At 42.6% G+C, this 22,283-nt stretch overlaps 1 protein-coding gene across 1 annotated transcript in view; it reads right to left on the minus strand.

The window, feature by feature from the left end:
* Positions 1-238: 238 nt before the first annotated feature.
* The window catches only part of SETD2 (SET domain containing 2, histone lysine methyltransferase), a 67,694-nt gene continuing 45,649 nt past the window's right edge, over positions 239-22,283 (minus strand). Inside the window, exons 7-10 of the mRNA XM_040445170.1 lie at positions 20,547-20,658; positions 3,413-3,493; positions 1,413-1,514; positions 239-1,069 (exon numbers count right to left, since the gene is read on the minus strand). Of these exons, the coding sequence (XP_040301104.1) occupies positions 908-1,069; positions 1,413-1,514; positions 3,413-3,493; positions 20,547-20,658 (457 nt within the window). The 3' untranslated portion in view covers positions 239-907. The remainder of the gene's footprint in view (positions 1,070-1,412; positions 1,515-3,412; positions 3,494-20,546; positions 20,659-22,283) is intronic.

The following is a 22,283-nucleotide window of genomic DNA, read 5'->3' on the forward strand; positions in this document are numbered from 1 at the left end:
AGGCCCACCTCCTTGCTCTGGAATACATGTTAAAGCTGATTCCACCCTGTATACAGGCACAAGATCCCAGGGCCAAAAGTGTCAGTCACAGTGAGACCTGTTGGGGACAAGGCCTGTGATGAACTCCAAGTTCAAGGATTAACTTTGGACTTCACACACCTATGGCAACCGTGGCTCCTTTCTCCAGTGACACCACCATATAGAAACATGCTTGACTAGCTTTTAGGGAACACACGTGTCAAGTTCTTTAATTGATTTTATTTTTTACATAAAAAGTTCAGTAAAAATTGGATAAAGTAAAGTGATTTTAAGCAGTAAATCAATCTTATCAACATAGCACAAGGCTGGCCCAAACCACAAGGCAGCCTGCTTTGGAATATTTACATGATAACAAATTAAACCTTGCAGGAGAACTTAAACTGTCCTTACAAAGTCTTCCTGTGATCTAGCACGTAGAGGCTAAAAGCAAAACGAAAAACAAACAAAACCAGGAAAAAACAAATTATTTTCAATATATTCACATATACATTAAAATATAATACAGATCATCAGGGTGAGGGGTCGTGGGTGGGGACGCGCACGGGTCTGTGCGCTGACAGCACCGCCAAGGAGGAGACCCAGGTTTGGGAGTGGGGCTAGGCCTGGCCAGGATCTTAGCAGGGTCCTTCCCTAAGCCCTTGCCTCTGATGGGCCTCCAGCCACACCCCAACGGCTAGTGACCAGGGATCACTTGCTGTAGATGGAGCACATTTTCCTGGTTTTCAGTTGAAAACCTGTGGGTCTGAATTCCCCAGGGCGACACGTCACCGGTAGCATAGCCCTGACAGCGGGGTGGGGCAGCGGGCCCGCAGGATTTCTCCGAGTCTGTCCTACCTGCTCGCCTGTCCTCCCACCCTGGCCCCACCAGTCACTCTAATTCAGTGTCCTCTTTGGGTTTGTAAACAGCCCCAAACTTCTGCATGTACTTCTTAATATACTCCTTGGTTTTGTGTTTCACATTCTCATTGCACTCCAGGTCCTCAGGGTTCTTACAGTACTTCAGCTCCTTATTCATAACGCCGTGAGTCAGCTGTCCAGGACACAGGAAGAGAGACCACAGTGGAAATGATTTTAGCGGGGGAGGACCAGCCTGGTGCCTCAGGGCCCTTCTCACCAAGACTGAGGTTGAATCAAGAGACAGGCTGGGGCAGGCTGGTGCTGGGGTCAGCAGAAAGGGGAAGCTCAGCTCTGTAAGTCTGTTAGAAAACACCAACCCTATCCTCAAGTAGGGTGCCCTCTCTTCCCAGACCTTCCCTCTCTCCTCCTGGGTCCCCAGCCCAGGCTTCTGGCAAAGAAAAGCCACTTTCTGTGGTGAAAGGTACACGGTTTTCCCAGAACACTGCCAGACCACAAGCAGAGGGGAGAGGGGATACCTTGCGAGCTAGGTGTTTGAAGTCTTCAGTTGTGGTGATTCTTCCCACTTTGCAGTCAGGTTTCCGGTAAGGGTTCAGGCACTGGACGATGAACTGGGACATCTGCAGGCAGGAGAAAATGCACACACTGCTCAAAAGTCCAGAGAGGGCAAGGGCCTGTGCTGGGGAAATAATCAGACAGCCAATCCTTCCCTTCTCACCACTCAGGCTGGCTGGTTTAGACAGAAGGATGCTACTCTGCCGGGGAGGGGCGGGGGGAGGTGGCAAAAGAGAAGATGACCCTAGGTTGGGCCCGGGAAGGAAAGTGCTTCCTGGGGTAGAGGGAGCAAGCCTGACTTTGAGCAGGAGGGGGAGAGCCAGGGCAGGACTCCTCTGCTGCATCTCATGGTAGCCCCAGGTTTCAGCTAATAAATCTCAGGTGCTTGGCACAGAGTGGAACTGAGTTCTCTGAGCCCTGGAGGCATAGCAGAGAGAGTGTGCAAGTGCTACCAGCAGGAGGCTCAGCAACCCCAGAAACATAGGCATTTTGTTACAGAAGGTCACTTAGATTCTGTGTGAACTTCTTTTAATTTTTTTTGTTTTAACTAGGCTCCACGCCCAATGTGGGGCTTGAACTCAGGATCCTGAGATTAAGGGACACAAGCTCTGAGTCAGTCAGGCGCCCCAGCGTCACACTTCATCTGATTCCTACAACACAACGTGAAGCACATGGAAGTGCGTGTGGTGTGACAGCTGCTGGGAGAGGACCCAGGGTAGGACCCTCTTCAACACACAACTCCAGTGTCCTCCCGAGCTGTAGCATCTGTCCTACCCAGTGGCTCTCAAAAGAGACCCTGGCACAGGACCTCCAAAAGTATCTGTGGTGCTAAGATCCCAGGGTACAGAGGAAGCAAAGAGGTCAATGACAGCCATTTGGTCAGGAGGCACCCTGGACAGGGTCTACCCATCCCTGAAACTCAGGGAAGCTTCAGATGTTCAAAGAATAAGGCTATATCACGAGGCAGGCACTAAACAAAGCTGCTGGTGGGCTGGGCCAAAACACCAATAATTTCACTCAGGGACAGCGAGAAACTAAGTTTTATCCCTGGAAAGGGCTTTTATTCAACGTTTTTCTACGGCATTCTGGCCTCCATACTCTCTCACTTCAATCCACTTCCCCAAGTATAGCCAGGGAATTCCTTCTTCCCAGCTTCAAGTCGGCAGTGGGGCCCTGTGACTCCCAGACACACAGACCCTGTATGAAGAAGCACGAGACTGTTCAGTCTCATCTTCCAACACCCCTCACATACCCTGTGCAAAACCCCCAGACTACTTACAATCCCTTGGGAGGGATGAGGCTTTCTTTTACTCCTGTACATTCTACAGCCTGAAGTTCTATCCCTCCTGATCCACCCGGTCCATTCCTACCTGCTACACAAGAGCCCTTCGTGACACCCTGAACAGTGACCTCTAGCCCTGTGCTGGCACACTCCTCACACAGCCGCCATTACTTATTTACAGGTCTGTTTCCTCCAACAGTCAGTGAATCAAAACTGGAGTTTAGAACCTAGATGCCCGAGGCAGACCAGGCTCGTGGGCTGACAGCGGGAAACACACACTTCCAGTAGCATGAAGAGGAGCTGCTTTCTCCCAATCCTGTGAGGATAAGGCAGCCACCAAATGAGAAGTCATAGAAACAGGACTGGACTTTGAGCCAGAGGGCCTGAATTCAGGTTTTCTGTCTAGAACTTGCCTTGTCTGAACCTTAAGAGGTCCACCACCTACGTAAGAAGAATGACAATTCCTGTCTTGCCTACCTCAAGAGCTGTTACAGGGATGAAATGACAATGGATATGAAAGTGCTTAATACCTACCTGTAAAGGACCATTCCAACGTGCCCTCATCACGTGACAACTATACAGTCACAGAAGCAAGGGAATGCCCAAAGACATTAGGACAAGAAAGGAAAGGGCTTAAGCTTAGGCCTACAGAGCTTAGTGCCCACACCCACTAAACCTTACCTCTTTTCTGAATACTTCTTTGCTTTTCTTAGCCAGCTCACTGGAGGTGTCTGCTTCTGCTGTCTTAGGCTTTTTTGACGTCTAGAAATGCAAAAGAAAACACAACAGTGGTGGCATGAGACGTCATGTCAGTGATGCCCTGCTGTTCCAGAGCCCTCCTTTCTTTCCCCAGCTGGGACACCTGACCCCATTCAGGAGCCTAAGTGGGCATGGCTTGGAGTCAGCTTGGCTGCTGTCACCCCAGTCTCACCGCATGTTTCAATCCTGGCATCTGGCTCTGGTCTCCTTCCTGTAAACCAAGTTCTTTGCCCAAAGTCAAAGTTACATCCTTGATGTAGCTATACATTTCCAGTTGTTTCAGAGTCCCCTTCCCTGAGGAGGAATGTGCTGTGTGACAACGGACCACTCGGGTCCCTGTTCTGCGCTTCAGTACCCACACTGTCAAGTGAGGCTGGGACTTGGTGAGCCCCACCTCTCCTGGCTCTGACATTCTGTGATTCCAGGACAAAAGAAAATGCTCTGAAGAACTTTCACCACACAACTGGAAGGTCAGACCACACCACTGCCCTCAGCCAGGCCTTTCCACTCTCCATGGATACTCATCACCTCTCCTCCAAAGGCAGAACCAGCCAGACTGCAGGAAAACAGTCTCAGCATGCAGGGGAGGCTCCCTGGAGGTTGGGATCTCCAGCTCGGGAATGGAAAGCCTAAAGACATATCGTAGTACTGGGGGGGAAGGAGACCAGGGTCATCCAAGTCAGTGAACAGATGAGAGGATGCTAAGACACAGAAGATACTCCATCCGAAGCTGGTAAGATGACGACAAACCTAAAAATACTCCCTCTTCCAGCTGTGCTGGAGTCAAGGCTGCCAAGTTCCCCCTAACTGGGCACCGCCAGGAGGTAAGGGGCCAGCAGCTGTGGCATTTGGAGCACCTGCCATGCAAGGCCATCTCCCCATACCTTTGCCCACCACCAAGCATCAAGCCCCTCGCTATTAAATGTGCTTTTCCACGGAAAAGATCTAGGAGCAATTCCCCTTTGAAAGATTTCAGATGGACATAGCAGCCACAGTTGCTATGACGGGTACTTCATGTTTTTGCCAGCTGCTTAGAGCAGAGAATTTTTCTACTCCCAAACCATCCCCCAGTTTGGATTCCTCCGTTTCCATAAACAGTATGAAGGCGCTGGTGATGAAGGAGCTGTTCAGCTCACTTTGCTCTGGACCGGCTCCAGAGAAAGGTGAAACTCCCTTGGCTTTGGGCTGCTACAAATCTGCTTTCTCTGATTTGTTATAAAAGCTTTACATATTTTCCATTTTTCCACTTTCTGAGGCTGTGGGAGCAGGAGGGAGAAGGCAGGGCAGAAAGAGTATTACAGATTCAACCTGTTTTCAGGAAACAAGACCAAACAGCACACTGTAACTCTATTTTCAAATGTTTTGCTTTGGGATTTTGTGGTTATTTTTTCCAGTAGTAGGGACTGTGGCTGTGCTTCACAATAAGACCTCAGGTAGCAAGGGATCAAGAATTGCCTGACTGCGCCAAGGAAACTTCCAACACACCCTCAGCTGTTCTGTTGTAGCTCTCGGAAATGAGTAGCAATACCAACGGCTACAGAGAGCCCCTGGAGATGACAACCATCTCAAGGCTCCTGATCCTAGAGAAGAGGCCAGGCTCTCAGTGAGGGTACTGTGCAAACAGAAATGTTCTGCTTCCCTCTGAATGCGGTATGTGTTCAAAAGCTAAATAAATCTAGCATATATTTAACAGCTTTCTAATTGAATCTCTGACTTGGTGAGGTTGGTAGGGCTTTAAAAACACAGTTACAGAGCACAGTCCACTGAGCTCTGTCTAGGAGATTTCGTGGTCCTTTTGAGTGCTGAGCAACTGGGACTGAGAAAGGAAATGTTCAAATGAAGGGTACCTAACTTTACATCACAGAAATCATACACCAAAATGAAGTACTCTAGGGAGTACTGAAATTCATGTATGCCCCTTGGTCTGTGGTCTGCAAATGGCATGTGAAATGATTTCAGAAACTGGTTAATGCTTACTTCAGCCCAATGCCAAGCAATACCTGGAGCCAGAGTCAGAGCCAAGGACAGCACCTGATGGACACTGACATGAAAAACCTCCTTTACTCCAGAAAAGTCCCATTTAAAAATATTAGCATCTCTACAATACATAAACTTTTAAAACAAGTGTTAGTGACCTTCTCAAATGCCTATTGCCAAATAAAAATCCTTTAGCACCAGAAAAGACCATTAGCTTGTACCAACGGTCCCAAACATATAACAAGCTATCTCATGGGGTAGAGAACATCTACCTAATGCAGTGGTCTTGCTGAGATCCCAGGAACCCATCAGAGAGGGGAAGGCACTCTGATGGGTGCAAAAGCAATGTTTTCCCAGGGCCTCAGCAATAATCAGCCTTTTCCATCTGCTGCCTCATATGGGGCATCAGCCAATGGAGAACTGTGGTGGGAATCTACGTGAACAGTGGCCAGATGAGAACACACAATGAGATGCAGGCAGAGGGCTCGGCAGACAGCCAGAGCTTCCTGCCTTGAGCAGCTCACCCTGCTGTCAGCCTTCATCTGGGACATGTCTGGATTCCAGGGAATCTCGTTGGAATATGATCAGACATGAATATGACAAGGAAGGCCCAAGTACCTTCACATTACCTAAGGTGAGGCTTCAAGTCCTTTTGGCTTAGAAGGGAATGACTTCAAGTTTTTTGGATGGCTCTGATAATCACATACTGGCTGTGTAACACGACAAATGCAAACTCCAATCTTTATTATACTGACAGAGATGACCATGTCACAAAGCCCACACGCCTTGGAACTTACGAGTGTGGTGTTGGCTGAAATGAGTCCTGCCAGAGAGAGAGCAGGACATACCCACCTAATGCTTCTCTCTTCCTGAATTTAATTTAAATACTACCCCTTGGAACATGAAATGTAAGACATTATTCAAGGAGGAACTTTATCTTTCAGGGCAGCATGAATCCAGAAGAAGTTGAGCTTATCAGAAACACTGCACATGATTCAACCAAAATCCTGCAGTGTGTGACCCTGTATATGTCAACTGAAAATAATAAAAGCTCAGTATATTGTTTTGGAGCTGCCACCACCTTTGGTAGCAAAAAGAGCAAAATTATTTATTTCAATGTTTGGCTCTAGATAAGGCGCCACACTTCATTCTGTCAAGAAAAAAAAAAAGGTACTCGTTAGGGAAGGGAGGATTGGACAGGAACAAAAAGATCTTTAAGGCAGTTTCTAGAAACAGTGTTTCAACAGTCTGACTAGATTACACATAGGCTGCATCTATTTCCCTCAGAAAAGTGGAACTAAGCAAGCTGGAACGAAGGTCCTAAAGACATCTCTGCGAACCAGAAGGCCCCCTACTCTTTCCATCTGGCCCTGAGTGCAGCGCAGCCCTGGAGGCTTCTCTCTGGTCCCCCAGCTAGCAACCAGGCTGTACTTATTGGGCAACTTAACTATCTGCTCTGCAGAGATCTGGGCTCTGGTTTCTGACAGTCCTCTCTCAAATGTGATTTCTCTCTTGCTAGGAAGTGATTTCATGTGGCATCCTTTTGCAAACTGCCCCAAAGCCAAAGATAGGACCATCAACTGAGGAAAGACTCATGGCCCCTGATCCCATCCTCTTCCAATTCCATCAATCCAACAAACACTCTACAGCCACTCTTTTAACATAACATAGTTACACTCAGGACATCTACTACACTGTGTCTGAGTGTTAATTAAAAGCCAGAAGCCGCTGGTAAAAACTGCTGTCTCTCAGTCATGCAAGCAGTCAGCAATGATTCATGTCTCAGGCCTCAAAGGGAAAGCTGGACTTCACACTCACGAAATGAGGGATGATGGAAGAGAGCACAAGATGACCAAGAGGAAGGAACAACACTGGAGGAAAACAGAGAAGGAGGGCTCTCACAGACGCTTACTCTCAGCATCAAAAGCTTTCAAAACCACCCATCCAGCACCACATAGCACTCTTCAAATAATTCTCTGCCCATTACACACCTCCCCTGTGTAGATATCATAAGGTTTCAAAAAAACACTAATTTACTGATGTCTCAAACCTAGATACAACTGCCTACCGGCCACCATTCCTACCCTGAATCTTGTAAGGAGCTCGAATCCACAATGAACTTATTTCCAAACCTCTTCCTGATCTTTCCTTCATCTCCTAGACTGAATTAATGGGATCTTATGCCACCAAGCAATAAATGAGGATGGTGGGCCATCCTTGCCTCTTCCATACCCACTTGTTTGCAAAGCCTTGACCACAATGCCTCTCAAATGTCTTTGCATGAATCCCCAACATCTCCACTCTTAGTCCCTCACTTTGCCTAAACTATTCTTAATACTCTCCAATCTGATCTCCCTGCTACCAATCTCAACTTTTCAAATGAGCCTGTTTCGCTCAAGGGAAACATGAGACTATCTGATTCCCCTGCTTTAAAAGCATTCACTGGCTCCCAAGTACCTATCATACTTATAATAATCACATTAGTAGCACACAAAGATCTTAAGAGAACTTAAATAGGACTTTTCCATATTTTTTGTCTTGTTCACTACCCCATATGCACCAAACTCACCATACCCAAATATATTGTTCCCTATATATACGGTCTTGTCCTCACCTTATGTGTTTGCAAAAACTGCTTTCTCTACCTAGAATGCTCCATCCTGCCCACACTGGCTATAAGGTAAAGTCGTGTTTTGTGACATTTCACTGATGCATCTTCTCAAACCATTAATCACCATGCTCCCATAGCATTTTGTACATACTTTTTATTTTTTATTGTTTTATTTTAAGCAGGCTCCATGCCCAACATGGGGATAGAACTCACAACCCTGAGACCAAGAGTCACATGTTCTACTGACTAAGCCAGCCAGGCGCTCCTGTACATACTTCTAATATAGCAATTATCCCACTGTGTTCTTGGTTTATATATGTGGCTACTTCTTTAGAATGAACTTCCTGAAGACTAGTATTCAGTTTTATTTCTTTTTCTATCCCTAATACCTCACACAAAACATGTAAATTAATGAAAATTCACAATAGTACAACCTGTACCTCCAAGGGAATTAAAATCTATACAAAAGCCCTAAAGATGAAAAAAAAAAAGTTGGCCAGAGAAATAAAAACACTCTAAAGGCTTCCTTCTCCTGTCTTTTGAGATACTAGCCAGATGAATGCAGTTGTAAACTGGTTAGGAAGGTTGGGTCCAAGTAAGTCCCTAGCTATCCAAGTCAGAGTACATTTTAATGTCAGAAACTATGGTCTGGAAAGGGGTACAAAGACTGACACCTCAAGCCTTTGGTCTTTCAGGACAAGTTTGGGTGGAAGATCAAAACTCATTTGTTCTGTCATCTGTTATATCCAGATCAAAGGGTTAATAACAGAATAGATGACTTTTGTTTACATTTTCTCATAGAAATACTAGAAAAGGTAAAGCTGACAAATCAGAGATAGAAGGCTAAGAAGCTAAGATACAGGGTGAATATCCAACGAGATTTTGCTGGAAGCACATAACAGTTATGGGGTTTTTCTCTGGGTACTTGTTTCTATAAAAACTCTCCTACTGAACCTTCACATACTGCTGGGGTGGAAATGTACAATGATATAGCTACTTTAGAAAACAATTTGACAATTTCTTAAAAGTTCAACATAAATCAGACATATGACCCAGCAATTCCACTGTTAAGTGCCTACCCAAGAGAGCCGAAAATGCACATGCAATGAGATACACAGATATCCACACAGCATTGTTCCTAACGGCCAAAGATCAGGAACAACCCAAACATCCATCAAGTGGTGAGTGGTTAAACAAAATGTGGTCCATCTATACAAGGGAATAGTGTTCAGCCATAAAAATGAAATTCTGATATATGCTATAACAAGGATGAACTTTGAAAACCTTACACTATGTAAGAAGCCAGTCACAAAGACCATGCATTATATAATTCCACTTATATGAAATGTCCAGAAAAGGCAAATCTATCAAGAAAGAAACAGATACAGGGCACCTGGGTGGCTCCGTCGGTTGAGCGTCTGACTTCGGCTCAGGTCATGATCTCATGGTTTGTGAGTTCGAGCCCCACATCAGGCTTGCTGCTGTCAGCCTGTCGGTGCAGACCCTACTTTGGATCCTCTGTCCCCCTCTCTCTGCCCCTCTCCTGCTTACACTCTCCCCCCAAAATAAAATAAGTAGGAAAGGAAAGGAAAGGAAGGGAAAGGGAAAGGGAAAGGGAAAGGGAAAGGGAAAGGGAAGGAGGAAGAAAGAAAGAAAGAAACCAGATCTGTTGTTGAGCTGGGGGTAGGTATGGGGATTAACTGTAAAGGGATATAAAAAAATCTTATGGGGGGGATAAAAAACGTTCTAAAAGCGTATTATAGTAACGGCTGCATAATTGGTAAATTGATTAATTTTTGACATCTACTTATTCTTTTTTTTTTTTTTCAACGTTTATTTATTTTTGGGACAGAGAGAGACAGAGCATGAACGGGGGAGGGGCAGAGAGAGAGGGAGACACAGAATCGGAAACAGGCTCCAGGCTCTGAGCCATCAGCCCAGAGCCTGACGCGGGGCTCGAACTCCCGGACCGCGAGATCATGACCTGGCTGAAGTCGGACGCTTAACCGACTGCGCCACCCAGGCGCCCCTGACATCTATTTATTCTTGAGAGAAAGACTGAATGTGAGCAGGGGAGGGGCAGAGAGAGACAGAGACACAGAATCTGAAGCAGGATCCAGGCTCTGAGCCAAAGTCGGATGCTTAGAGCCACCCAGGCACCCCACAACTTGGTGAATTTATTAAAAGTCACTGAATTGTAAAACTAAATTTTATGGTAGGTATGTTTTACCTCAATAAAGTTGTTTAAGCCCTTCCACAGTCTTGTGCTTCTTGGCCATGACAAGTTAACTGTTAATGAACTATCCCTCTTACTGTAAACAACCAAAACACTAGGCAAAATACATGAAAAAATAGTTGCCATGCATTGGACATTAGGCAGCACTGGATTACCATACAAGAAACAAGGGACAAAAGAAGGTATGCCCTGAGTATCCTGACTTTCCTTGTGTAGCAGACCCCAGAGCAGGGAGAAAAACCTAAGCATAGCATAGCATGCTGGTCTCATGAGCTGAGGAGATAAGACTGCAGCTCGAAGTGTCTGAGATGAGCTATAAACTAACAACTGCCAGAGCTCACAGAAGACTGGAAAACATCTGAGCTTCTACCAGTCGGAGTGAAGAGACCTTGGTGTGAACCTAAGGCATTCAGTGAAGATCCAAGAAAGACCACCTCTTGGATAGTGGCAGTCATCCCAAGAGAAAAGACTACTAGACTACTCTGGACCCAACCTACCAAAAATTAACAACAAACTTCTGAAGAATCAAACTGATCTTTAACTGCCTGCCAAGAACAAAGTCTATCAGTCTTTCATAGACAATAAAACTCTGAAACTCGATGTAAGAAGCACAATGTCCAGTGCTCAAACGAAAATTACTCGATGCACGTGGAAGCAGGAAAATTTTAATCAGATAATCACAGGAAAAGTCAGTCACTAGAAACATGCCCAGAAATAAAAGTGAAGCTGAACATTACGAACATTCAAGGATCTAAAGGAAAACAAAGAGCAAAGAAACTGATACTATTAAAAATAATGAAACCGAAATTTTAGAGCTGAAAAATATAATTGAAATAAAAAAATCTATTTCCATATTTGATGAAAAATATCAATCCACAGATCCAAATGGCTAAAAAAACCAGAGAGGTTAAACAAAGAAGACAACACCAAGGTACATCACAATCAAATTCTTTTTTTTTTTTTTAATTTTTTTTTCAACGTTTTTTATTTATTTTTGGGACAGAGAGAGACAGAGCATGAACGGGGGAGGGGCAGAGAGAGAGGGAGACACAGAATCGGAAACAGGCTCCAGGCCCTGAGCCATCAGCCCAGAGCCTGATGCGGGGCTCGAACTCGCGGACCGCGAGATCGTGACCTGGCTGAAGTCGGACGCTTAACCGACTGCGCCACCCAGGCGCCCCCACAATCAAATTCTTAAAAACCAATTTTAATGAGAAGATTAAGACTTTTCTCCATGCAGACAGAAAGGAGGAAAGAAATATCATATTTGGGGGAACAAAGAGAAGTACATCCTTCTTATTAGAAACAACTGTAAATAGGGGCACCTGGGTGGCTCAGTTGGTTGGGTGTCCGACTTCAGCTCAGGTCATGACCTCACAGTTTGTGAGTTTGAGCCCTGCATCAGGCTCTGTGCTGACAGCTCAGAGCCTGGAGCCTGCGTCAGATTCTGTGTCTCCCTCTCTCTCTCTGACCCTCCCTCCCACCACTCACACTGTCTCTGTCTCTTGAGAATAAACATTAAAAAAAAAATAAAAGAAAAACCGTAAATAAGGAAAAAATGGAATAACATCTTTTAAGTGTTGAAAGGGAAAATAAAATATCAACTTAGAATTCTATATCCAGTGAAAATATCCTTCAAAAATAAAGGTAAGAAGGAGTCTGGCAGCTTCTCACAAAATTGAACATACTCTTATGATCCAACAATCATGATTCTGGATATTTACCCAAATGAGGAGAAAATTTATGCCCACAAAAAACTTGCACAAACTTGGAAGCAACCAAGATGTCTTTCAGTAGCTAGTTAATGTATACATGAACTGTGGTTAATCCAGACAATGAAATATTTAGTGCTACAAAGAAGTGAGCTAGCAAGCCACGGAAAGATCTGAAGGAACCTTAAATATATAATGCTAACTAAATGAAACCAATCTGAAAAGGCAACACACTACATGAGCCCAGGTATATGACATTCTGTAAAAAGCCGAACTACACACACAGTAAAAAGATCACTGGTTGTCAGGGATAGTGATAAGGGACGTGGACAAGGAGGGTAGGATGAACAGGGGGAGCACAGAGGATTTTTAGGGCAGTGAAACTATCCTGTATGATACTATAATGGCGGATACATACCATTATACATTTCTCAAACCCACAGAGTGTACAACACCAAGAATCCTAATGCAAACTATAGACTTTGGGTGGTAATGACAGGTCATTGTAGGTTCACTGACTATAATAAATGGACTGCTCTGGCAGGCTACTGATGGTGGGTGAAGCTGTGCATGTGTGGTGACAGGGTTATAGAGAAACTCTGTGCACTTCCCACCCAATTTTGACGTGAACCTAAAACTGCTCTAAAAAATAAAGTCTGTTAAAAAGAAAAAAAAAAAAAAGGACAAGAACACTTTTCAGACAAAAAAAACCTGGAGAATTCATGACCATTAGACCTGAAATACTAGAAATATTAAAGGAAAATGATTCCAGAAAGAGCTCAAATCTCCATGAAAGAATAAAATCTGCCAGAACTGGTAACCATGTGGGTAAATATAAGACTTTGCTCCCAAGTTTAAAAAATTTAACATGTAATGAACTGTTGAAAGCAAAAACGTAACAATATATTCCGGGGTTCATAGCATATGACAGGATAAAAAGAATGTATGGCAACAGTACAATGGACAGGAGGGGGCAAAATATAAGTAGGTTCTTACAATTATAGATAGATACAATGGTATTTGGCATGAGACTATAAGGAGATAAATATTCATATTGTAAACCACAGACCAGCAGTTCTTAAACTTTTAGGTCTCAGGATTCCTTTTTTGCTCTTCAAATGTTTTTTAAATGTTTATTTTGAGAGAGAGAGAGTACATGTGCACACGAACAAGGTAGGGGGAGAGAGAGAGAGAGAGAGAGGGAGAGAGGGAGAGAGGGAGAGAGAGAGAGAGAGAGAGGGAGGGAGGGAGGGAGGGAGGGAGGGAGGGAGGGAGAAAGAATATCCCAAGCAGGCTCCACACTATCAGCATAGAGCCTGATGCAGGGCTTGATCCCAAGAACCGGGAGATCACTACCTGAGCCAAAATCAAGAGTTGGACGCTTAACTGACTGAGTCACCCAGGCGCCCCTGCTCTTCAAAGAGCTTTTGGTCATATGGATTCTATCTATCCAAATTTACATTAGAAATTAAATGTAAACAAAAAATATTAATTTTGAAACAGCATCAACAAACCTATCATATGTGAATATAATTTTTTTTTGTGAAAAGGTAACTTTCTTTTCCCAAACTAAAGAAATTATTAAGAGTGGCACAGTTTTATATATTAGAAATCTTTTTAATGTCAGGCTTACAGAAGACAGCTGGATTCTCATTTCCTTCACATTTTTTTTTTTCAACGTTTATTTATTTGTGGGACAGAGAGAGACAGAGCATGAACGGGGGAGGGGCAGAGAGAGAGGGAGACACAGAATTGGAAACAGGCTCCAGGCTCTGAGCCATCAGCCCAGAGCCTGACGCGGGGCTCGAACTCACGGACCGCGAGATCGTGACCTGGCTGAAGTCGGACGCTTAACCGCCTGCGCCACCCAGGCGCCCCTCATTTCCTTCACATTTAATCATGTCATGTACCCTTTGGAAAATTCCATGGTATACTTATGAATGAATGAGAGTGACAAAGGAATATGATGTTTTAGTATTACTATGAAAACAGTTTTGACCTCATGGCTCCCTTGAAAGGGTCTTCAAGTCCCTAGGGATCCCTGCACTACACTCTGATAACCACTCCTTACAGAAACTACTAAAAAGTTAAATAAGGAAGAACGGATAATAAGCCAATAGAAAAAGATAAAATGAAGTATTTTGGGGGAAAATGTAGATTTATCCAAAAAGAAAGAAAAAAACACACAGAAGACAGATGAAAAAAATAGAAAAAAAATGAGGGGGTAGATCTTAAACCCAACGTTACTGACACATTTACTAAATATTAACAGATTAAACACACCAATTAAAAGGCAGAGACTGTCAGAGTCATGGGTAATGAAAAGGTAATGGGTAATAAAACCATCCATAAGTGTCTGAATTGCTTTGCATCAGTGCTTACAAATTCCTCTATTTGCAGCCTCATTCTGAATTTTAGGGCCTATGACATAAGCCTTAAGACATAAACACTGTAGAAATCAATGAGCTACTCATCTACTCCCCTGATTCATTTCATAAATATTTTATTAAGTACCTCTATGTCATAAACTGAATAAACATCCTTCTTTTGTTCTTGATAGGTAAAGAACCTAAAGCCAAAATCTGTACAATACCTTTCTAAATATTTAACTTGCAAAAAATTCGCATATAGTTTATTTTTTCTCTGTGAGTAGATTCTGAAAAATCTCTGAAGAACAGCTCTCATACATGGCCAAAAGTGCTCTCCACTAAGTAACGTAAACGTTCCTAAAGTCAGGCGGTTTGCCCCATCACTGCCAACACAGAGATTTCCCATATGTAGATGGCAGCTTCTGCTGCAGGTGCTGGTCAGCCTTCTCCCAGCTTCCACGGGTCCACAGCACTTGAGTGGATTTCACAAGTACTCTCTTCTACCTTCTATGATAACTGACCAAAACAATGCCAAAATCTTGCTCATTATTCATACTTAAAGATCATCAAAATCATTTAAAAACTTTTTATGTTTATATTTTTGAGAGAAAGAGAGAGGGAGAGAGAGAGAGCATGCAGGTGAGGGGCAGAGAGAGAAAACAGAGGATTCGAAGTGGGCTATGTGCCAATAGCAGAGAACCCTACGCAGGGTTCAAAGTCACAAAGTGAGATCATGACCTAAGCTGAAGTCGGACACTTAACCAACTGAGCCACCCAGGCGTCCCCAAGATCAATTTTCTTAAGAGCTGAAGGTGACTCAGCTCCTGGCTATATAGAAACTAATCTGACAGATTCTATACGTGAATCACTGGCTGAAAATCCAGGACAGTTAACACAGGAGTCTCAGTGATCTCCCCATGATCAGGTAAGCTATTTGGGTGGTACGGACTCAGGTCACACCACTATCATCCCTTACCCTTACCCAAAGCATGGTGCTTTATGAGGACTCCTCCAACAATCATTGAGCTGTTCTTAAAAGAATTTCCGGGGGCGCCTGCGTGGCACAGTCGGTTGGGCGTCCGACTTCAGCCAGGTCACGATCTCGCGGTCCGTGAGTTCGAGCCCCGCGTCACGCTCTGGGCTGATGGCTCAGAGCCTGGAGCCTGTTTCCGATTCTGTGTCTCCCTCTCTCTCTGCCCCTCCCCCGTTCATGCTCTGTCTCTCTCTGTCCCAAAAATAAATAAACGTTGAAAAAAATTAAAAAAAAAAAAAAAAAAAAGAAAAAAAAGAATTTCCGGATTTGACTCTGACTTGTTTACACAGAGGAGAATCAGAGATTATAATAAATCTGACACCATGATCTGAGCCACAGAATCTAGCTATACCTAAAGCCAATACCACTCTTGACTTTCAAGTTATACAAGCCAATGTCTTTTTTTTTTTTAATGTTTGTTTATTTTTGAGGGAGAGAGACAGAGCGTGAGTGGGGGAGGGGCAGAGAGAGAGAGGGAGACAGAGAATCCAAAGCAGGCTCCAGGCTCTGCACTATCAGCACAGAGCCCGATGTGGGTCTCGAACCACGAGACCATGACCTGAGCCGAAGTCGGACACTTAACTGACTGAGTCACCCAGGCACCCCCAATATGTCTCTTTTTATGTTTATGCTGGTTTCAGCTACATTTTTGTTATTTACAGTTGAAAGGAAACATCTGCAAATACAAAGGTGTAATATTAAATGTGCTGCAAACAATAAAGTGTTTTATGTGCGAGAATAAGGGAGAAAAAGTTTAGACAAAAGCAAATAGCCACAGAAAAAGTTTTCCTTTCTTCTGAATTACATGGCTAGAATGTTTCAAGCTGGTTACCAAAGGTGTCATTTACATAAAATCAAACATTAGGTATAAAACCTCCTCAAATTGATTTTTATCTTCTGCTCAGATAGAAATGGTACAACTATTTCATGAACAGGTCAAATGTACTCAAGAAACTGAAGATATAAGCATTGTTTTGGTTTGACTATGATTCTATTTAGGAGAAAAGACACCTCTAATCTTCAACTATTTGTCCACAGCAAGAACTACACTTGGCAGCCTAATTACATTGTGCACCCAGATTATTATGATTTGAATTCCAAGAGAGTTATTTATGTATTTGTACTTTGGTAAAGAAGAATAATGGAAACATTTCTCTCCTATTTTCTCTGAAAATTGACATCTTTAAATTTCCATTAGAAGTCTCACTATGTAACATCTCTGAGGCAATTAAGAGCTAGGAGGAATGTTTCCTCTTTATAATTTCCCACTTTATAATTTCTCATCTTTACATAAGCACCAACCCCCATCCCAACATAATAGGAGCATAGCTATACAGGAGAGTTATTTCTGAATTAAACACTGGATTTAGATTTGCTTTTGCAGACCCCTGAATAGACTCCTTGTTGTCTGTTGTTCAACATTCCTGAAATAATTTAATGATATAATTGAAACAAATGTCAGGAGGCTAGCCTTTAAGAAATGCTAGAGAAAGGCTACACTATGTGGGTTGATTGGAGAAAATTCTGGTACTCTTACAAATACACATTACAGTGGAAGTCCTTCAGTCAAACACCTCTCTGCTACAAATGCAAATATGCTGATTTCTTAGCTTTCCTAGTCTGTCCCTCTAAACCAAATGAAGCACACCTTGGAGAATGTAATACACACTCACATATTAAAAAATAACAGTATAGGGGCGCCTGGGTGGCGTAGTCAGTTAAGCGTCCGACTTCAGCCAGGTCACGATCTCGCGGTCCATGAGTTCGAGCCCCGCGTCAGGCTCTGGGCTGATGGCTCAGAGCCTGGAGCCTGTTTCAGATTCTGTGTCTTCCTCTCTCTCTGCCCCTCCCCCGTTCATGCTCTGTCTCTCTCTGTCCCAAAAATAAATAAACGTTGAAAAAAAAATTTAAATAAAAAAAAAATAACAGTATATAGTTAAAGTATCTTATTCTTTCAGAAGCCTATTACCAGGTTTCAAAATATATTAAAACCACATAGAGTTCTTTCTGATCTCTTATTAGTGGCGTTAAAGTCAAGCCACTTTAAAGTCAAGCATTTTAATAGTGCTAGTGAGTAGTGTGGTACAGTTATTTGAAAACAGCAACTATTTTTCCCTCTCTTATCACTGACATTTTAGAAGAGCACCAAGGAACACTCTTCCATTAGACAGTGGAAATCCCACCACCTTAGTCATTCCCAAGTAGAATTTCACCTTGGGAATCATCTCTATTATCTCGCTACACAATGAAAACAAAAATCATAGTTTTTAGTTGGTTTAAACTCCTAAGTAGAGACCCTGTGAGAAAACACTTCTCTGCTGCCATAGAAAGTTCCTTAATCACAGTCAAGTTATATCTACCATACTCCAACCGATTTCCTGGCTGAGGTCTGGCCCTTCAAATTTCATACAGGCTTTCACGATGTAAGCACGCTAAGAGCTTCATATTTACAATTCACGAAAGGGATATATGATACGCATCCCTATACACCCCACCTGTGGACTGAGTATTCTCTCCCAACTTTCAAATCTGATCAAACTAAAAGTCTGTTATTTTGCCTTCTATTAATAGCAACAAAAAAGTATTAATTCTAATCCTAACTTTGAACTCACACTCCAGTATGTTCAGACAGATTATAAAGTAGAACAGTTTTCCACTAAAACCTGAATATCATGTTAATTTAGGGTCTTGAAGCTTTTCTGGGATTCAGTGTACATATTTACTATAACTAATCCAGGGCAGGAGTTGAGAACCCACAGCCTTGCCTAGAACATGTTACTCACTTTCTCTCCATGTTATCAGATACAATCTGATAAACAGACTCCCCAAGTGGTATGTATACAGTGAGCTTTTGCAATTATACTTCTCCTACAGTCAATCAAACAGTATTCTACACTAGACCAAAACACTGAATCATAATTAATGGCTAAGGTGCAAAAAGTAAGGTCTCTTGACATGCTTTATAAACTTGGTCTCAGAGCTCAGCTGTATTCCTACACCAGGGATCTCTTCTCAAACTTTGTTTATTTTTCAAAGGATATAACTAACAGAGCTACAGACGTCTGCAAAGAGGGAGGTGTTGTGGTTTTTTCTTTGTGGTGTGTTAGCTTCTGGATACTTTAAATGGCAGTTGCCTAACAATCCTGGGCATATTCCTAAATGATTCAAGAAAATGTGACAATACCACAGTTACAGTGATGTGGTTAAGTGACTCCAGTGATTCATTCGAAATTTAGCAGGCTCCACGTGGACTTAACTGAAATGCTTGGTTTTTTGGAGAATGGCAAATATATGCTGAAGGAAGGAAAATGCTTCCCCCAAGTGAATAAAATGACAGAAAGTACATTGTTTCCACTTTGATTCTTTCACTCCAACCTCCTTCCTTTTTGCCCTCTTCCCTCTCTCCTACCTCTCCACTGACTTAACTAGTTAAGTGCCTCTTCTCATTAAAAAAATTTTTTGAATACTATTCAGATCTTAGGACACAGAAATATGGTCTTTGATTTCACTGAAGACACCTTACTCCAGGAGATAGTGGGTCTTATTATAAGCAGACAGGGATAAAAATGGTTCTAATTCAGTCACTGTGTATTTCATTTACTTGACCTCTAATCCTAATTACTGTTTTGTCAGAGGGAGAGATCAGGGATAAGCTCTTTTTTGCCTTGTTTCTAAAATAATATTTCCATAGTAAAATATTTGTCCCAAATCTTAAAAAAAAAAAAAAAAAGTGTGTGTGTTGGGGGGAGGTGGTGGAGGATACTCCTTTGGTGAGGTTGTAAACAGTTAACTTTTTCCCAGAACTATGAATCCCAAAATGGCAGGACATTGAAACACACCATCTCTGTAAAATTTCAGTCAATGAGCTAAAACATTTTAAAAAATGAGACACAGTGCATCAAAAAAGGATGCAGCAGATCTACAAGGAAAGAGCTAAGACATACTTTTTAAGGTTTTATTTTTAAGTAATCTCTACACTTAACACGGGGCTCAAACTCACAACCCCAAGATCGAGAGTTGCATGCTCCAACTGACCCAGCCAGGTACCCCAAATTGCTAAGAAATACTAAAGGAAGTTACAATAGAATATAAATACTATGATTCTATTTGTGTGTTTAAAATGAAAAGTAAGGAGCACCTGGGCTTAACCAGTCAGCTAAGTGCCTGACTCTTTTTTTAAAAAAAATATTTTAATGTTTATTTTACTATTGAGAGACAGAGCAAGACAGAGCATGAGCATGGGAGGGGCAGACAGAGGAAGAGACACAGAATTTGAAGCAGGCTCCAGGCTCTGAGCTGTCAGCACAGAGCCCGACGCAGGGCTTAAACCCACCAACTGCGAGATCATGACCTGAGCCGAAGTCAGATGCCCAACCAACTGAGCCACCCAGGCGCCCCAAGCGTCTGACTCTTTAAATTTCCGCTTAGGTCATGTTCTCACGGCATGTGGGAATGAGCCCGATGGATGTCTGCGCTGACACACGGAGCCTGCTTGGGATCCTCTCTCTCGCTCTCTCTGTCCCTCCCCTGCTCATGCGCTCACTCTCTCTCAAAATAAATAAACTTTTAAAAACAAACAAGCAAACAAACAAATAAAATGAAAAGAAAGAAAAACACTTGTGTGTGTACATTTCCCAGAAGGGTCTGGAAGAACACACACCAAAGTAAAGTTTCACAACCTTGGCATTATTAACATTTTGGGCCAGTTCTTTGTTGTGGGGGACTGTCCTGTGCATTGTAAGATGTTTGGTGACTTCCCTTGTCTATAGCATTCCTTCAGTTTTAACAACCAAAACTGTCTCTAAATATTATCAAATGTCCTTGAGGGAGCAAAATTACTCCAGGTTTGAGAACTCCTGTACTAGTTAACAGTATTTATCTCCAGAAAGGGATGATAGGAGAGCAGCTGGAAAGAAATTAAGGGCTTGTATTTTTTGCTTTACATACCATACTGCTGTACTGTTTGGATGTCCTAGGCCTCTCAAGCATTTACTACATGTGTTAATTCTCCAGAACAATAAGGAAAATAGAATCACAAGACCACATGGCTATTGGTCCAGCAAGATGACAGGATACAGACTCCCAGATGATCCGGAAACATGTGTAAGCCATACTCACCTTCATGGGGTTTTCATCATACGTTGGGGTCCCCAGGTCCATCTCAGCTTCATGCTCAAGGCTGGCATCATCTCCTGGGCTTTCCCAAGTAGGAGGATCCCACTGAGTCTGCCTAGAAGAAGGTAAGAACAGCCATGCTATCGTGGCCAGAAAACAGAGAACTCTGGCACAGGCATCTCTGCTCATATACACATAAAATACACCATTTGTAATGAGACATAGAGGAAGTCTGCTTCATAAGATAGAAACATTCTTTTGCTATCTTCCCAGCAGCAGTGATTCTATCCCACAGACATACATTGTTTAGCCCACTGTATTTCTCTAGCCAGTGAGGTGGCGATGTTTGCCTTGTCAAAGAGAGTAGTAAAACCAGAACATCCTGTCTGTTTCTCACTTGGCTCTTAATGTTCTGAAAATAGGATTCAGCAAAACCTAAAAAGTACATGGAGTCAGTGCTTGCCTATACCTCCCCTCTGCAGGTGAAGAGATCAACAGCAACTGTACCCAGCATGTACTTGGAGCAAATAAAATAAATCACAACACACTCCTAACAATCCTTGGTCACATGAGAAAATGGTTCCTTGCTTTGGGAGCCTTCTTGTCTGTGGTTGTGCCCCTTTGCACAATGACTCATAGCATGGAAAAGACTTCAAGTCAAAAACTTATGCCCTTGGTCCCAAATATTCTCAACTGACTGCAAGAAGAAGGGTTCTACCATGTTAACTCATTCATTGCATGCTATAGTTGTTTTGCAAATAAGAAAGCATTGTAGTTTTTTGTTTTGTTTTTTTTTTACAGCTAGATCTGTGAGGTAACACCTGGAAGTAAGGAAATTCAATTCAGGAGTCTGAAGTCAGCTGTCACAGGGAATGCTATAAGGAGAATCCCTTAAAATGGCAAAAGCCTCAGAGAACTAGCAACGTATCTGGTGGGTCAATCCTGCCTTTGCAGTCTTGTGCTTTCCTACCACACCAAACTTCTGTCAGAAACGTTAGACGCACTTGAAAAACCATAAAAGAAAATATTTGTATGAAATTTTTTAAACTTGTAAGACATTACAAACAAAAACATTTGCAATAACCTTGATAAAGGGATCTAATAATAATGACAGAAAATGGGTACATGCCCCAAACAAGCAAATCACAAAAGATGTAAACGGCCAACAATAAAGATGGTTCAATAATAAAAGAACTGGAAATGAAAATAAGATGTCTCACCAATTACACTTACAAGATTAAAAGAAATTACGTGAAGAAAAAGGCACTATTGTACACTTTTTGTGGGAGTCTACAATGGTACAGTTTTTTCATGGTAAGCTGACAATAATTATCAATTTAAAATGTCTATCTTTTTGACTGACAATTCTACCTCTAGAAATCTACCCAAAGAAGGTAAGATTAGTATCTACAAGGATGTCCAGGGTTAGAGTTATATATAAAATCGTGAAAATCCATCAATTAGGGTGGGTTAAATAAAATTTTATATAGCCATACAAAAGAACAGGAGTTGGCAAACTTTTTTTCTATAAATGATCACAGAGTAAATATTTTTGACTTTGTGGGTCACATGGTCTCTGCCACAACTATTCTACTCTGCCACTATATTGTGAAAGCAGCCATAAACAACTCCTAAATAAATGGGAGTGGCTGTGTTCCCCCCAAAACTTCATTTGCAAATACCAGTGGCCTATGGGCATAGTTTGCTGATCCCTCAAAGTATAAGCATGCACTAAAAACA

This window comes from Herpailurus yagouaroundi, unplaced genomic scaffold (genome assembly GCF_014898765.1).
Source record: "Herpailurus yagouaroundi ecotype Mexico unplaced genomic scaffold, PumYag 193, whole genome shotgun sequence".
NCBI lineage: Eukaryota > Metazoa > Chordata > Mammalia > Carnivora > Felidae > Herpailurus > Herpailurus yagouaroundi.